This window comes from Takifugu rubripes, chromosome 1 (assembly GCF_901000725.2).
Source record: "Takifugu rubripes chromosome 1, fTakRub1.2, whole genome shotgun sequence".
NCBI classification, from domain to species: Eukaryota; Metazoa; Chordata; class Actinopteri; order Tetraodontiformes; family Tetraodontidae; genus Takifugu; species Takifugu rubripes.
The window spans coordinates 25,149,451-25,163,690 of NC_042285.1; the positions used below are offsets into that span (position 1 = coordinate 25,149,451).

The 14,240-nt window shown below is 44.9% G+C and overlaps 1 protein-coding gene and 2 long non-coding RNA genes across 10 annotated transcripts in view; 1 reads left to right on the top strand and 2 right to left on the bottom strand.

The window, feature by feature from the left end:
* col18a1a (collagen type XVIII alpha 1 chain a) overlaps positions 1–14,240 on the top strand; it is a 50,709-nt gene that overhangs the window by 35,141 nt on the left and 1,328 nt on the right. For 2 of the 6 annotated variants that reach the window (XM_011612212.2, XM_011612198.2), the window contains 37 exons: positions 1,192–1,260; positions 4,945–5,017; positions 5,758–5,888; positions 6,488–6,514; positions 6,683–6,838; positions 6,918–6,944; positions 7,064–7,126; positions 7,212–7,289; positions 7,361–7,411; positions 7,506–7,637; positions 7,710–7,772; positions 8,067–8,111; positions 8,604–8,726; positions 8,800–8,871; positions 8,957–8,983; positions 9,191–9,289; positions 9,608–9,643; positions 9,712–9,801; positions 9,875–9,907; positions 10,324–10,350; positions 10,487–10,546; positions 10,627–10,704; positions 10,846–10,881; positions 10,964–11,017; positions 11,133–11,204; positions 11,423–11,488; positions 11,676–11,706; positions 12,046–12,099; positions 12,194–12,228; positions 12,317–12,436; positions 12,526–12,667; positions 12,767–12,831; positions 13,025–13,153; positions 13,236–13,268; positions 13,340–13,660; positions 13,776–13,973; positions 14,060–14,175. In XM_011612212.2, the coding sequence (XP_011610514.2) occupies positions 1,192–1,260; positions 4,945–5,017; positions 5,758–5,888; positions 6,488–6,514; positions 6,683–6,838; positions 6,918–6,944; positions 7,064–7,126; positions 7,212–7,289; positions 7,361–7,411; positions 7,506–7,637; positions 7,710–7,772; positions 8,067–8,111; positions 8,604–8,726; positions 8,800–8,871; positions 8,957–8,983; positions 9,191–9,289; positions 9,608–9,643; positions 9,712–9,801; positions 9,875–9,907; positions 10,324–10,350; positions 10,487–10,546; positions 10,627–10,704; positions 10,846–10,881; positions 10,964–11,017; positions 11,133–11,204; positions 11,423–11,488; positions 11,676–11,706; positions 12,046–12,099; positions 12,194–12,228; positions 12,317–12,436; positions 12,526–12,667; positions 12,767–12,831; positions 13,025–13,153; positions 13,236–13,268; positions 13,340–13,660; positions 13,776–13,973; positions 14,060–14,175 (3,032 nt within the window). The remainder of the gene's footprint in view (positions 1–1,191; positions 1,261–4,944; positions 5,018–5,757; positions 5,889–6,487; positions 6,515–6,682; positions 6,839–6,917; positions 6,945–7,063; positions 7,127–7,211; positions 7,290–7,360; positions 7,412–7,505; positions 7,638–7,709; positions 7,773–8,066; positions 8,112–8,603; positions 8,727–8,799; positions 8,872–8,956; positions 8,984–9,190; positions 9,290–9,607; positions 9,644–9,711; positions 9,802–9,874; positions 9,908–10,323; positions 10,351–10,486; positions 10,547–10,626; positions 10,705–10,845; positions 10,882–10,963; positions 11,018–11,132; positions 11,205–11,422; positions 11,489–11,675; positions 11,707–12,045; positions 12,100–12,193; positions 12,229–12,316; positions 12,437–12,525; positions 12,668–12,766; positions 12,832–13,024; positions 13,154–13,235; positions 13,269–13,339; positions 13,661–13,775; positions 13,974–14,059; positions 14,176–14,240) is intronic. The other 4 variants (XM_029833608.1, XM_011612203.2, XM_029833618.1 and 1 more) reach the window with 4 other exon arrangements.
* Positions 7,002–14,240, bottom strand: part of LOC105417586 (uncharacterized) — a 69,878-nt gene continuing 62,639 nt past the window's right edge. For all 3 annotated transcript variants that reach the window (XR_003887827.1, XR_003887828.1, XR_003887826.1), the window contains exons 3-5: positions 10,586–10,723; positions 9,846–9,923; positions 7,002–7,132 (exon numbers count right to left, since the gene is read on the bottom strand). This is a non-coding gene — a long non-coding RNA (uncharacterized lncRNA). The remainder of the gene's footprint in view (positions 7,133–9,845; positions 9,924–10,585; positions 10,724–14,240) is intronic.
* On the bottom strand, positions 8,269–9,068 carry LOC115249145 (uncharacterized). The gene is made up of 2 exons (XR_003887831.1): positions 8,936–9,068; positions 8,269–8,842 (listed from the first exon to the last, which is right to left on the bottom strand). It is a non-coding gene; the product is annotated as an uncharacterized lncRNA (long non-coding RNA).

The following is a 14,240-nucleotide window of genomic DNA, read 5'->3' on the forward strand; positions in this document are numbered from 1 at the left end:
TGTTAAACAGGAACATAAATCCTGCTGTCGGAGATATTGGATTCAATCCGATGCACCTTTTGGTGTTATTTAAAAGTCTAAAAACTCAAGGGTTGGGAAATGAGCACCTCCGCGTAATATTAGCATGTTTGGATAAGGGTCACATCTGAGGAGCAAAGATTCAGGTCATTAGTTTGTCGTGGTTTAAAGTTCCTTTAATAATTAAGTGACCTGTTTCACAAGAGGACTTCAACAGTGTCGGGTTTCCAACCTGGGAAGGTCCCTGTTGCTACCAGAGTGAGGCTAACGTTCAGAGGCTACATTTCAAACACATTAGCTTTAAGATTATGTGGTGGGTTTCATTACATTATCTAGAAATGTTATGTGTCAGGCCACTCTAATCCCAGATCATTTGGCATTTCTTTTTCAAATCTGGCAGGGTCAGGGTTAGGGTTGAGGTCTGGAAATTTGCCCGTTGGTTCCAGACAAATCGATTTGTTGATTAGTTAAAATGATGAACGACAGCAGCTAAATGTCCCACTGGATGCACATTATTTGATGCATAATAAATCTGTGCATTTTAACAGTGACCCTGACCCCCCCAACACACACACACACACACACACACACACACACACACACACACACACACACACGCACACACACAGGTGCTTCTCTGCAGTCCACCAGCCATCCTCACTGTTACGGGGTTACATGTTGCCGCCACAGCTGCTCTGCTCACCAGCACCAGCGAGTCTCTGACAGCGTTGAACATTTAGTCTTCAGATCTCTCAGATGTTGTTTGGATTCGACTGGGGAATCTCACTCTGAGTGGAAATGACAGGGTTCTGATTTCAGGACGTCTCTTTTCCCCTGCACGTGATAATGTGGCAGGCAGCTGTCTCACCCCCCCATTCAGGATATTAAATTACCAACAAGCTTTAAATCATCTGAGACCTGATCAGCCTGATAAAGACTAGATTCTACATTTTACTTAACGACACAATCGTAACTCATGTCGCAGCTTAATTTAACTAAATAAATGGCTGATTGATAGTTAAACATTCATTTTATGTTTGACATTAAAATATAAATTATTGGCAATACAAAAAAGTAGTGATACTACAAATAATGTTAAAATGGATGAAAACCATTAATCAATTAAAAAAAATAATGATTTGGACCTAAAGTTAATTTTACTGGTTTCTTTAGGCTTCAGGTGAAGGAAGTGGGTATGAGGAGAGCAGACCCCCCAAACCAGAGGAGAAACACAGATGGACGGTGAGAAATGAACCCTTCTATAATATCTATTTATTGTTCTCCACTCTGCTCTTTCTTTCTGCTTTTAATGCTTATTTAAATATATGGGAGACATCTTTAAAACAAGACGGCAATGTTGACGCCTATTTTGGCAATTTCATAAGTATGTCGATTTTCTGTGGTTTTCCAGCTGGTTATATTTTAGTAAATGTGTTTCATGGCGTGCTACAACATCGTTTGATGCTAAGTCCTCTCAGTTCCCTCTGACATTTATGGTTGCATATGCGCCAGCTAAATTGGGATTCAGCTGATTTCCATTTATCATGTTATAACTAATCTTTATTCTGAGTCTGATTATTTAAACATTTGACTCAACTACGCCCCTAGTGGCAAGAAGCCCATAATCTAGTGGATGAGTCGGACATAGTGAGCCATCATGTGGCTGTTGCGCCCTCGATGTCCACTGAGTCGAAGCCAGCGAGGAGACTTTCCAGCCATCAGAGTCGACAGCTTGACAGTGGAAAACGGAACGCTTTCTCCCCGCAGCGCTTCCATGCGCTTTTATTCCTGGCATCACTGTCATGACGATGACCACACTGATGTATTTTCCTCACCAAGCACGGCAGAAGTTTCTTTATTTGGAGACGGACCGTTGGTCTTCATCTCCCCCCACAGGCTTCACTGCCTCGCCGATCACCAACGCAGCACTTTTACCTGCTGTCAGGCTACATTCGCTGTACATCCGTCTTCCTCCGTCTGCTTCTTGTCTCCGTCACGTCGACAATCGGATTCCACAGACACCCACTCACATCCTTCCACCCTCTGAGATAACCGTGCGGGCCGAAATAGAGCCCTACCACTGCCTTGCACCGCCGCTCGCATGCACTCCCTCCCGCAGTTAAAGTGGGAGTTCGAAAAACCAGATGTTCATCTGAGCTCGATCCCATCCGAGCTGCCTCCCCCGTCACCTCCAGGTATATATTTTTTTCCTATGACCGCTGCTTTCTCCATCAGTAGCGTTCAGGAACACGCAGAGGCGGAAAGACAGGATGGGGATGCCAGGTTCCTCCATTCGGAAGTTCCTGCGTCATTACCGCCTTTTAGTCTGGCACATTTACGAGGGGCTTTTTCCCCCTCCCATCTGTATACGAGGCGTTTACTGGCATCGGCTAGCATACGATGCAGTGTGAAAGTCAACAGCTGGCATCTAATTCCTACCTCCTGATGTTTTATTTCCTGTCTGTTCAGAGAAAGTAAAAAGCCCGTGAGTTGCACAAACGTCCATGCGCTGCAGTTCAGGCAAGTCTGGACAGACACCAGTCAGTCGTCTGACTGAAGCGTTTCCATGTTGTCATCCTGGAATTCCTGGTGATGGATGGCAGCAACACACTCTCGTCCTAAACAATGTCACCGGTGTTGCCGGAGCGTCACCGTCCCCGCGAGGCCCTGAGCACGGAGAGGCGCTAACGTTAGCATGACCCTTAGCATCGTGTCTGTGGAAATCAAATTTTTAGGAGCTTTGGTAACCTTTTTTTTTAAACAAAGGTGATTTTTAAAGAGCGGTTCCACAATATTGTTCTTAATGTTACAAATTAAAGCCAGTTTTGGGCGTTAAATTTAGAATATCCCCGAGTTGATTTGGGTTTTACCCCATCGTGGCAGCTCATCTGCCAGGCTGAGTCCCTGTGGTGGAGCGTTCCATCGGCTATTCCTCTAATTCCTGACGCTCCACATCAGGAACCGTGACGGGTCACAGCAATCAACACTTAAATGGAGCACATGTAAATCGGTGTCAAATTTCAGTTTATTTCCAGTTAAGCTTGAGGAGCGAAGACACTCCTGGTGTTGTCTGGGGAACCTCCTGGCATTCACGTGGAGGTTCCTCTCACATTCCAGTGGAGACATTATTGCAGAGCCCCCACGGCAACGCGGCTCCCGGGACCCTCATCTCAGCAGGATTGTGCACCCCGACCGACCTGAATATCAGGGACGTGTCAGGCACTCATTTTGTCCATTTAATAAATAAATGAACAAAATAAATGTAATTTCAGTTGTATAACCCTCAAAATTGAAGTTATTCATCTCCACACAGTTTGTTTTCATACTTCAAATTCAAAGGAGTAATAAAAAAGCTGTGCCTTCACTTCCAAACTCCCACATTTCACTTCTATGGCCCTGACTGACGGCCTGGAGCTCCAGCATGTTTATCAGCCATGTGGTCTCAAGAAGGAATCCCCCACACATCACCCCCAGCTAGGATGGATGGAGGGATGGAGGGAGGGAGAGATGGATGGAGGGAGAGAGGGGAGGGAGCAAACAAGCCAATATTCTTTGTCCCCTTAATACACAGACTTGGAACGGTGAACTCCTCAGCATAGCCAGAACCGTGTGAGAGTGGGAAGAGCCTTCAGCTGGTTAATGATCCACCTCCGTTTCTGAATTCCGCAGGTGGCAACAGGAGATTGGTCAGAGGGAAAGAATGAACTATAGATTAGTGGTGGGGGGGGTGTTTGCTGATTCCTCCCCCTCTCTTCGTTTTACCCTAAAGGCGCGTTTGAAAAGCAAATGCCCACCCACACACACACACACACACACACACACACACACACACACACACACACACACACACACACACACACCAGGCTTCAGTTTCTCCTCATGCTTCTGTAAAATCCTGTTTACTAAATTCTGGACGTTACAGAACCGTCGCACGGGAGACTCAGGTGACTTGTGCTGACCTGAAGTTCACTGATCAGACCCATTTGTACCCAGAGGTATCTGAGGAGTAAGGACCGTCCCTGACCGTGCACGGCCCCAGCCACTCTGTCTTTAACTGCCCCAGAGAATGTTAACCTTGGAGACGACAGAATCATCCAGCCTGTTTGTCCCTCCACCACTGCTTTGGCTATGGAAGGAATGGAAAACAAGATATGGTCACTGAGAGCTCTGAAGCTACTTCAGGACAGTAAAGGACAATCTATCGCACGATTTAGGAATTAAGGAGTCTTTTTTTCTTCACACCAGTCTTTCTTGACCTCAAACTGATCATTTTGCCCAGGAGGAATTAGGTCAAACGGCTGGAGTCTCACTGCACGTTTAGAAATCTGAGGGATGTCAGCTTGTTTTGAAATATTTGTAATCCATTTCTTAAGCAGATAGCGTATGTATCCAGGGATGGTGCGTGTCTGTTTTCCCTCTGAATTGTCAGTGATTGCACTGATTAGATAGAGATCAGAATTAAAGCATACAAAGCTTATCAGGCCATCAAATGTGTGTTCAAAGCCAGTGTAACTGATATCTCAGTGACACAATCAAGTCTCATTGCATCAGTAGCTACACGAGGGTCATTCAGTTCATGTCTTAAAGAAACTGAATCCAGGATCCAATTGGAGCACCGAGGGGCTGCGTATGGCGTCGCACAGCCGATTAGATACTGGTGACAGAACACTGGTTTTGACTGTGAGCTCGTGAATTTTGGGTCACCGGAAGGTTAGACCGGAGGTGATGTGGAGTGATATAGGTGACATCTGCGTGGGTGCTGAGCTGGGGAACGTTAAACCCCATAGGAACATTTATTTACATTCATTTTGTGAGTGCTCACCAGAGGAAACAGCTGTAAAAACCACTAGCAGACACAGTCCAGCATGCGGTAAACGTCACATAGATCTAAATATGGTTCTCTGTTTCATGGTTACTTTATTGCAGACCACCCCTCCACCTTCAAGACCCATTCAGCAGCCACCGTTGTCCACTAAAGAGCAAGTGCTGAGAGAAACAGGTGAGTTCACATGTGAGATTGTAGTCTGGAAGGTTCACATCAGTTTATTTTCACTGACACAGCTTTTTATCGGTGAAGAATTTGTTAAATATTATACTTTATGGAGGTAAACATAACAATAATGGTATGAAAAGACCTACTTTGCGCACAGTTTATAGTAATGTAGTTTAGTGATGCAATTTAAGATACCGCTGGGGAGGTTTTCAGCGTGCGACTTTGGCGCCATCTAGTGGCATCGAAACGAACAACCAGTCACGCAGGTAATATCCGTAGGGAATGCAACCGTTATGTTATCGAAAATGTCTGATCTGACAAAGAGAAAATAAATAACTCAACCAAGAATGAACACTTACAAGGGCAAGAGTACACTTTCATTTGTAATAGCCAGTGGAAAATTGAAACAAGACTTCCTCTTGTGACCTCTCCGTAGCTGGGACATATTTCATACTGCAACATTGTAACACCTAAAAGTGTGAGTTCACCAGAGAGTTCAAGGTTGGTTCTCACAACAGGAAAATCTACCTCAGGGCTGACTACATGCAGTGGGAAAATGGATTCAGTTAGTGCCTCCACAGCCATAAATCACTGTCACCTCAAACAAAAACAAATGATTTTCCCTCTCCTCTTCTTGTTTGGGTACAGGAAACATCCTGTTTATTGTTTGGAATGTTGGGAGATGGTCATAAATCATTTCTTAAGGGGCTTTTCAATGGGACATTCATGACTGTCCTTTTTTATAGGAGCCCTTGGAGCCAAAGGAGAAAAGGGTGACCGAGGGGAGAGAGGAGAGAAAGGAGGCAGAGGTCCTAGTGGACCTAAGGGCGATTCTGGCTTTGGTTCCAGCTCCAGGGGCGGGGCCCGTGGAGAAAAGGTGGGTGTAATTTTAGAGTCAATATGGAGATAATAAAGTCCAGTCATTTGTTTGATTGACAGGTTGTTATAATGAAGGTAGCAGTATGCTGTGAGATTTTCCATAACATGAGAATTTCAAATATATGGTGGTGTTTAAGCATGTATACAAAAAGTCCCCTGTGATTAGCTGATGGATAGATAAATAAACTCAGAGTGAGACGTCCGTCATTTCTGGATCTTTGTTCTTGTGAGTGATCGGATCCAATGCTCGGATACGTTACTCTACCGCCACCTAGTGGCATGTGTTCTTTATTAGGTGCAATATTCCAAGTGAACAGTAGAGGGAGCTCTCGGAGGTACTTTCATATTGGATGCTGTTTCTGTCACATCTCACCTTCTGGATTATGGTTGTCATTTAGATATTACACATTTTTAGGATTCGAGTTTAATGATTTTTCTACCCATCATTTAATAACATACATTAATAACATACTGATTACTATATTACATATTTTTTGTGTTTCAGTATTTAGAATAAATATCACCTGGTTAAGTTATATTAAATCATGTTCTTTACGTGTCCAAACTAACCTCTAACATGTGTGATTTAAATTTTAGGGAGAAGCAGGAGCAAAGGGAGAAAAGGTCAGTTCCATATCCGCCTATTTTTGTTTTGATTAAAAGAAATCCAAGCTGACATTAAAACCAAAATTTATTTTCAGCATTTTGAGATTAATTTTACCTTTAATATTCCAGGTAAAGAAACACCTTTGTGTTTCTGCTGCTCACACATTTGATGCTGATTTTCTCTAGGGCAGTGCAGGCTTTGGCAACCAGGGGACAAAGGGAGAGCCAGGCTCTCCTGGGCCACCTGGCCCCCCAGGACCTGTAGGGGATTCTGTGTCCTGCAAAGATGGATCTGCTGGAAACACCTGTCTCCAGGGACCACCGGGCGCTGATGGAGAGCCAGTTAGTACACTCAAATTAGAACAAAGGACTTGTTTTTGATGTTTGACTGACGGCATTTCTTTAATTTCCATCTTCACAGGGTGTTCCTGGTGAGGACGGAAAGCCTGTAAGTACAATTATTCTCCTGCACAAACGTTCTCATTTGAACATTTTATTTTATTTTCAGCCATTACAAGTCTCGACAAAACTGAAATGTTATTTTTCTGTCTTGTCCCATAAACCCAGGGTCCTCAAGGAGCTTCAGGATTTCCAGGTACCCCAGGTGACCAAGGACCTAAAGGAGAGAAGGTTGTTCTGGAAAAGACATAGTTGAAGACATAGTTATCAGATCGTTGTGAAATAGAAGTTGTCCTAATATATGTCATGGCTTCAGGGGGACACTGGAGAGGGACCCCCTGGCCCCAGAGGACCCCCAGGACCTCCAGGACCCCCAGGAACAGGATTGAGATCCGTAAGTCAAATGCTGCGTCGCATTATGTATGAAGGCGGCCTCGATCAGTTATTGATTGTTTTGGATTTCAGACCTTTGTGGATATGGAAGGTTCAGGATACCCAGATTTGGAATCTGTGCGGGTGAGAAAAGTGAACTCTGAAAAGCGTTTGAGGATCTCGTCACAATGGAGATCCACACAAAAATATTGCAAAATATTTTCTTTTATTGTTGAAGGGACCACCTGGTCCACCTGGCATCCCGGGCCCACCAGGTCCTCCTGGCACACCTGGTGCCTCAACAGCAGCCACAGGTTTGGGTTCTGGAGCAGCTGGCCCCCCAGGAAAAGATGGTGCCCCTGGTCAGCCTGTAAGTGTCAATGTATTAACGCTGAGTTAGAGTTGACTGACGGACAGCTGAATGAAGTGTTTTGGGTTGTAGGGTTCACCCGGGTTACCAGGTACTGATGGCTCACCGGGAGCGACGGGTCCCAAAGGAGAAAAGGTAAATGGTGCAGTGATGGACAACCACGACCTTCTTAGCATTTATAGTCAATACCGGAAAAGTGATGCCTGAGGCTACATTAGCTACTGTAGCTTTCTGCCAGTCACGCTCCTCAAAATCTGTTACGTCCTAAAGTGATTAATGGAGCAGCTGGCGGCTCCTCGGGCTCATTCTGAGGCAGGATTTGTAAATTTTATAATTTTATCTTGATATTTTTTGCTATAGAAACAATCTAGTTGACAAGTTAGGTATATTTCTATTTTTTCTTTTAAATCATTCTTTGTCTGGCACCAGGGGAACACAGGTGAACTGGGTCTTCCAGGAGCAGTCGGACAGAAGGTGAGACATTTGGTCCAGTAGCTGTGGTTCTACAGTAGAACGTCTGCTCTTAAACCCAAACATCAGCTGGTCTTGCTTCCGTATTGGGAAACAGTCCTGAGGATGCATAAAAATTCAAACGGAGGCAAGATTGCTATGCGAAATATATAATTTCCAATTATTTCTGAAAGCTTCTCATTGCTTTTATTCCTCCAGCAAAGCTCCCACTTTTCCTTTCTCACCAGTCTGCTGCCTTCCTTTTTATCCTCCTCCTCCTTTCCTAAGCCTTCCTGTGAGCAGGTAACTGGGCTCCGGCATGTCAGACATCAAAGGGGATTTGTCCTGTAATAATATGCTAATTTGTATGAAGTACACAACTGCAGATGTGACTCGGTTCTTAATCGGAGCGATGGATATGGTTCAGTTTAACTTCTGGTGACAGTGGAATTTAAAGCCGGAACAATGAGCTGGCTTTTATTCCAACATCTGTTGTGCTGCCGTTCATCCCCGCAGGGAGACCAAGGAAGTCCTGGATTACCAGGATCTCCAGGGGAGGCTGGACTGGCTGGTTTGCCTGGACCTCGGGGACCCATGGGGCTACCTGGACCACCCGGACCAGGCTATCGCGTGGGTTTTGTAAGTTACTGTATTTGAGGTTGTAAGAAAATGTGCGCGTCAGTCGTCATTGAGTGTTTGTTGGTGTTCAAAGGACGATATGGAGGGATCAGGTGGAGGCTTCATCAACAGGCAACCTGGAGTCAGAGGACCAGAGGGAAAACAGGTTTGTTTTATGCATCTTGGTAAATCTACAATCCAAATTTTAACTTAATTTGAACATTACTGACAACAATTGTGTTTTTTGTCAGGGTCCTCCGGGCTTCCCCGGACTTCCAGTAAGTAACTGAATTAGCCAGTAATCCATTCTGGGCTGGTTTCAAAGCAGCATGGTAATTAGGGATGAAACGGCCATTGAGCAGACATGTTCCACCTGCTGTGTAATGAAATGGAAACAAGAGGAAATGTTCATTTATTCTAATTGAGTTTAATTGTGGGAGTACCATCTGTTCTCCACTGGTCTAAACTGGAATGTTCCTTTCCAGGGGAAACCTGGCTTCCCTGGTCTACCAGGGCCAAAAGGTAATGATGGTCCTGAGGGGAAAGATGGACGGCCAGGGTTGGATGGCTTCCCTGGACCTCAGGTAAGAGAAGACAAAGTCTATTTTTTAAGTAGCCGCGTCCCAGAACGGGACACACCAGACATCCCATGTAGGTTTCCTCCCAGACTGATCACGACTGCAGTGGGGAAGCTTCACCGCTGGTTTCTGGAAGCAGGTGTTTCCTTTAACAACTAATGCTTCAGTGACGGTTCCCTTGCTTCTGAATCTGCCTCGGTGTCAGTTCAGACTCGATCCAGCAGAGTGAAGCTTGAATAGGGAATCTGCCTATTGTTGCCATGTATCACTTTTGTTTTTGGAAATAAGGTATATTTGTTCTCATTCCTTTCTTAAATTTTCCAGGGACCAAAGGGTGACAGAGGCGACAAAGGAGACAGGGTAATTATCTGCATCAGCACAACCATAAAACTGTTCATCACCTTCTCCTAAAATATTTGTGAATTTAGGGTGAAGCGGGGCAGGATGGCACTGGACTACCGGGCCCACCTGGGCCACCTGGCCTTCCAGGAGAAATCATCTACCGGTCATCAGGCAACGTGAGTGACAAAGAACCCTGGATGTGGAGTGTGAACATGCAAACCTCATAAATGGAATTCTCTCTCTCTGCAGACTGACGGTGCTGTCGGCAGCGTGGGGCCTCAGGTCGGTTTCTTTACAACTACAACAGAACATGGCTGACAGTAAAGTTCAGACTGCTTCTATATGCAGGGACATGGCTGCTTTCACACTTAGACCCAAATGCATTCGGTCCCTGTAAATGTACGAGGCATAATCCGAGCCGCCGGGTAGGCCGTTGCCGGATTGTTCTGTAATGTTTACTGTTTCCATATCGGGGTTTGAGAAAAGCATGGCTTGACGTGAGCACTCGTCACGACTGCAGGAGTGAAATATGAGAGTGTGATAAAAGCTTTTGGACCATGTCGGCTGGGTGGAAGTGTGACCTTTGGCACAAACCTCTGCCAAGCTACAGCAGGGCCTGGATGTTCTCAGCACTTGTAAATGACATCACGGGTCCTTGACTAAAGTGACAAACATCTTGTGGGTTTCTTCCCGAACAGGGAATACCTGGACAACCTGGATTCCCCGTAAGTCTCACTTTTGTCTATAATTACCATAAATATTAATTATTATTAATATAAAAAATGTCTCTATCATACCATTAAATATAAACAAGCAAAACAGGGTTTTAAGAAGGAAATGATATTTATCATATTTCTGCAGGGGCCAGCAGGGCCAAAAGGTGACAGGGGAGAACCTGGCTTTCCAGGCTTTGGAGAGAAGGTGGATTTAAACATTCAGCAGTTAAAATTCATCACTCACCACTGTTTCGACTTCCCCGTAATCGAGTGGTCTATTCTTAGGGTGAGAAAGGTGAGCCAGGCTTAGCGATCGGACCCGATGGATATCGTCTGTCTCTGGAGGGACTAACAGGTCTGAAGGTGGGTGCTGGCTACGTTTCTGTGAATCAAGCATAAATGCAGACTATAATTACTGTATATGATGATGTTTTCAGTGTCTGCATTTTTAATCCGCTGTGCTTGATTAAATATCCTAATCCTCTCCCTTTCCCTCGTCTGTAGGGAGAGAGGGGAATACCTGGACCAGTTGGACCTCCTGTAAGTGTTTCTTGCATTGACATGATAAAAGGCGGCTAGTGATGTTCCCAGAAACTCATCTTTGCATTTTATATTGTTTTAGGGCCCATATGGCCCTCCTGGATTAAAGGGTGAAATTGGAATGCCAGGCAGATCTGTAAGGAACATCTTAATACATAAAGAAGTGGACACAGTTTCATACCATCTGAGCTGAAACAAATTTAGGTCATGATATTCCTTCCGATATGACATTTGAGTGACACTTTCCTCAGGGTCGTCCTGGTATAAATGGATACAAGGGTGAGAAAGGAGAGCCTGGGACTGGTTCTGGATTTGCCTACCCAGTAAGTGTTGTTATATGCTATGCTTTCGATAATTAGAGTGAAAAGAGGGTACACCCCATAAGTACGGTGTTAGCCCTGAAATCATAAACATGCTATGGTTATAATACACAGGTCAGTTCAGATGGGATCTGAATCACTGATGTTATACCAGAAACAGCTGACAGGACCCTTTCTCTATGTATTTGGAGTAATGGAGTAACTGCTGCTCTCTTCATTAGGGGCCACCAGGACCACCTGGACCACCAGGCCCTCCAGGACCAACCATCAACCAAGATCGTTTCAATGTGAGTACACAAAATGGTGCACTTGACGTAAACTATAAGGACAATAAGTACTTTCCTGCGGTTACCTTTTCAGGGGCTTATTGACCCCGTTGGCCATTTATTAATTTTGTATCATCCTTTTCCCCTATTGTGACTTTTGATGTCAACCGCTTAATCTGTTTTTTTTTTTTCCCTAATCTGTTCACAGCGCTACGATGACACACACAGAAATTATCCAGGTATGGTCCCACATACACACAGTGTGTCACTTCAACACAAATGAAACAATCAGATTGTAAAGGCTTAGAGTGGAGTGGTTAAGTAAATGTGTCACTCAAGGAAGCGAGATTTAAACACCTTCTAAGTGTCTGCAGAGATATATGGTTCCATCTTAATGTCAGTGTGACTGAGCTGCCTCAGCCTGACGGGGATAGACGCGCTATTGTAGAGCGATTAAGCCGTCAAGTTTTATGAGATTTGAAAACTTGAGAAGTGATATAGTATACTAATAGCTTAGCCCTGCTTTTCTCAAACATCTGAGATGTAGCTACTTCTCAAAAAATCCTGTTTTGTTCTAGCAGTCAAAGGGGAGAAAGGAGAGCATGGTGAACAAGGCCTTCCAGGAATCCCTGGTAGGTCTTACTCTGTAGAACATACACTAACTAATCACCAAGCATCATCGGAGAAGAAGCACCTGATAGTAAAATACCTCTGTTTTTCTCCTAGGAACAGCCTCTAATTTTGATATCTATGCATACAAGGTAAACTGAGTTACTCCAGCACTTGGATTTAATTCAGTTTAATTTATAAAAGCAAACATTCTCTGAATGAACAAACTTCTTCCATTAGAATGAACTGAAGGGAGAGCGTGGAGATCAAGGCCTGAAAGGAGAAAAGGGTGAGTCTGGGGGATATTATGACCCACGTTTTGGTGGAGTACAAGGACCTCCTGGCACACCAGGCCTGCCTGTAAGTAATCTTTCGTGCATTCTTCCTGTTTCTTTGGCTAAAGTTAAAAATGTGTAAAATTCTACTAAAAACTGATTTTCCCATTTAAGGGCCCCAAAGGGGACTCAATAACTGGCCCTCCTGGACCCCAGGGGCCACCAGGACAGCCAGGCATTGGTTACGATGGACCTGCAGGTTCTCCAGGACCACCCGGACCACCTGGAGCTCCTGGAACTAGCACATACAATTACCGTAAGTAGCTTTTTCCATGTGGGAATATTTAAGGCCTGATTGCTTATTTTCAATGTCCAACACTACAAAAACCTCTAACCAGCTCTCTTTAATTTAAAGCTGTCAGTCTGCCTGGGCCACCTGGTCCTCCCGGTCCACCTGGAATTCCAGGTCACTCCTCTGGGGTAAGTAATATTCCATTGAAATGATCCTCTGAATAACGTAGACTACAGATTCACTTGGGGTACCTCGAATTTTAATAACTCGTCCAGTAATAGATTTTTTTGTGCCACAAAAATCTAAGAATAAAATCAGCCATTAGTTATTCATGTGTGTTGATGGAGATGTGGGTGAAGGTTCCTCACGTGTCTTCAACAGGTTACAGTTTTAAGGTCATATGACACTATGATTGCGACTGCCAGACGTCAGCCAGAAGGAAATCTAATCTACATCATCGACAAAGCAGACCTGTACTTGAGAGTACGCAATGGACTACGGCAAGTCATGGTAGCCATCCTTTTTTTCTTTGACTTAAGCAATGATGTATGAAGGTATAGTTCAGATTTAAAGGTTCCCCCTCTCCTTTCAGCTTGGAAACTACAGTCCCTTCTTTAGAGAACTGGTAAGTTCCACAAGAGAAAAGAAACAGATTTTGTCTTTGAACGTCAACCAACTCATTCATATCTCCTGAAGGAGAACGAGGTGGCAGAGGCCCAGCCTCCACCTGTCATCCTGTATCCCCATTCCCAAGACCAGTCCCACAACAATGGCGCTGGCCATTACTCCCAGGGTGGACCTGCTATACAACCCATTGATCCTCCACCACAACCGCCTGTAAACAACAACAACTACCCTCCCCACTATGAGCCCAGAGTCCCTGAAACGAGACACACGGGCCACACAGAAGGACGATCAGGCACTCAGACAGAGACCCAACACCCCGTGACCCCACAGCGACCACCCAACCCGCCCGTACTGCAGCCTCTCGGGAATGTTGAAACATCAGCATCAGCAGTGAGTATGAGCCACAGCACAGTAAAGGAAAGCACGTCTCAACACAAATGTATCGTACTCTGTAGCAGAAACGGTCCCACGGCACGTATTTAAGCACAAACCTCTGTCTCCTCAGCTACATCTCATCGCCTTAAATGCCCCACACACGGGTAACATGCGAGGAATCCGCGGGGCAGATTTCCTCTGCTTCCAACAGGCCCGAGCCATCGGACTCAAGGGCACCTTCAGAGCATTCCTCTCCTCCAAGCTTCAAGACCTCTACACGATCGTCCGAAGGTCAGACAGGGACAACTTCCCCATCGTGAACCTCAAGGTGAGACCTCAAATTAATAGTGTAGCGCTGTGTGCCTGTGTTTAAATATCAACGAGAGATACTAAATCATATTATCATCCTTTCAGGACCAAGTGTTGTTCAGAAGCTGGGAATCGATGTTTGGTGACGAAGCTAGCAAAATTACGGAGAATGTACCCATCTACTCCTTCGATGGCAGAGATATTCTCAGGGATAGTGCATGGTGAGTCCCACCAGCTGTTACTCTATATATGGATGTGGACTCACAGTTACTGACCAAATTGTCTG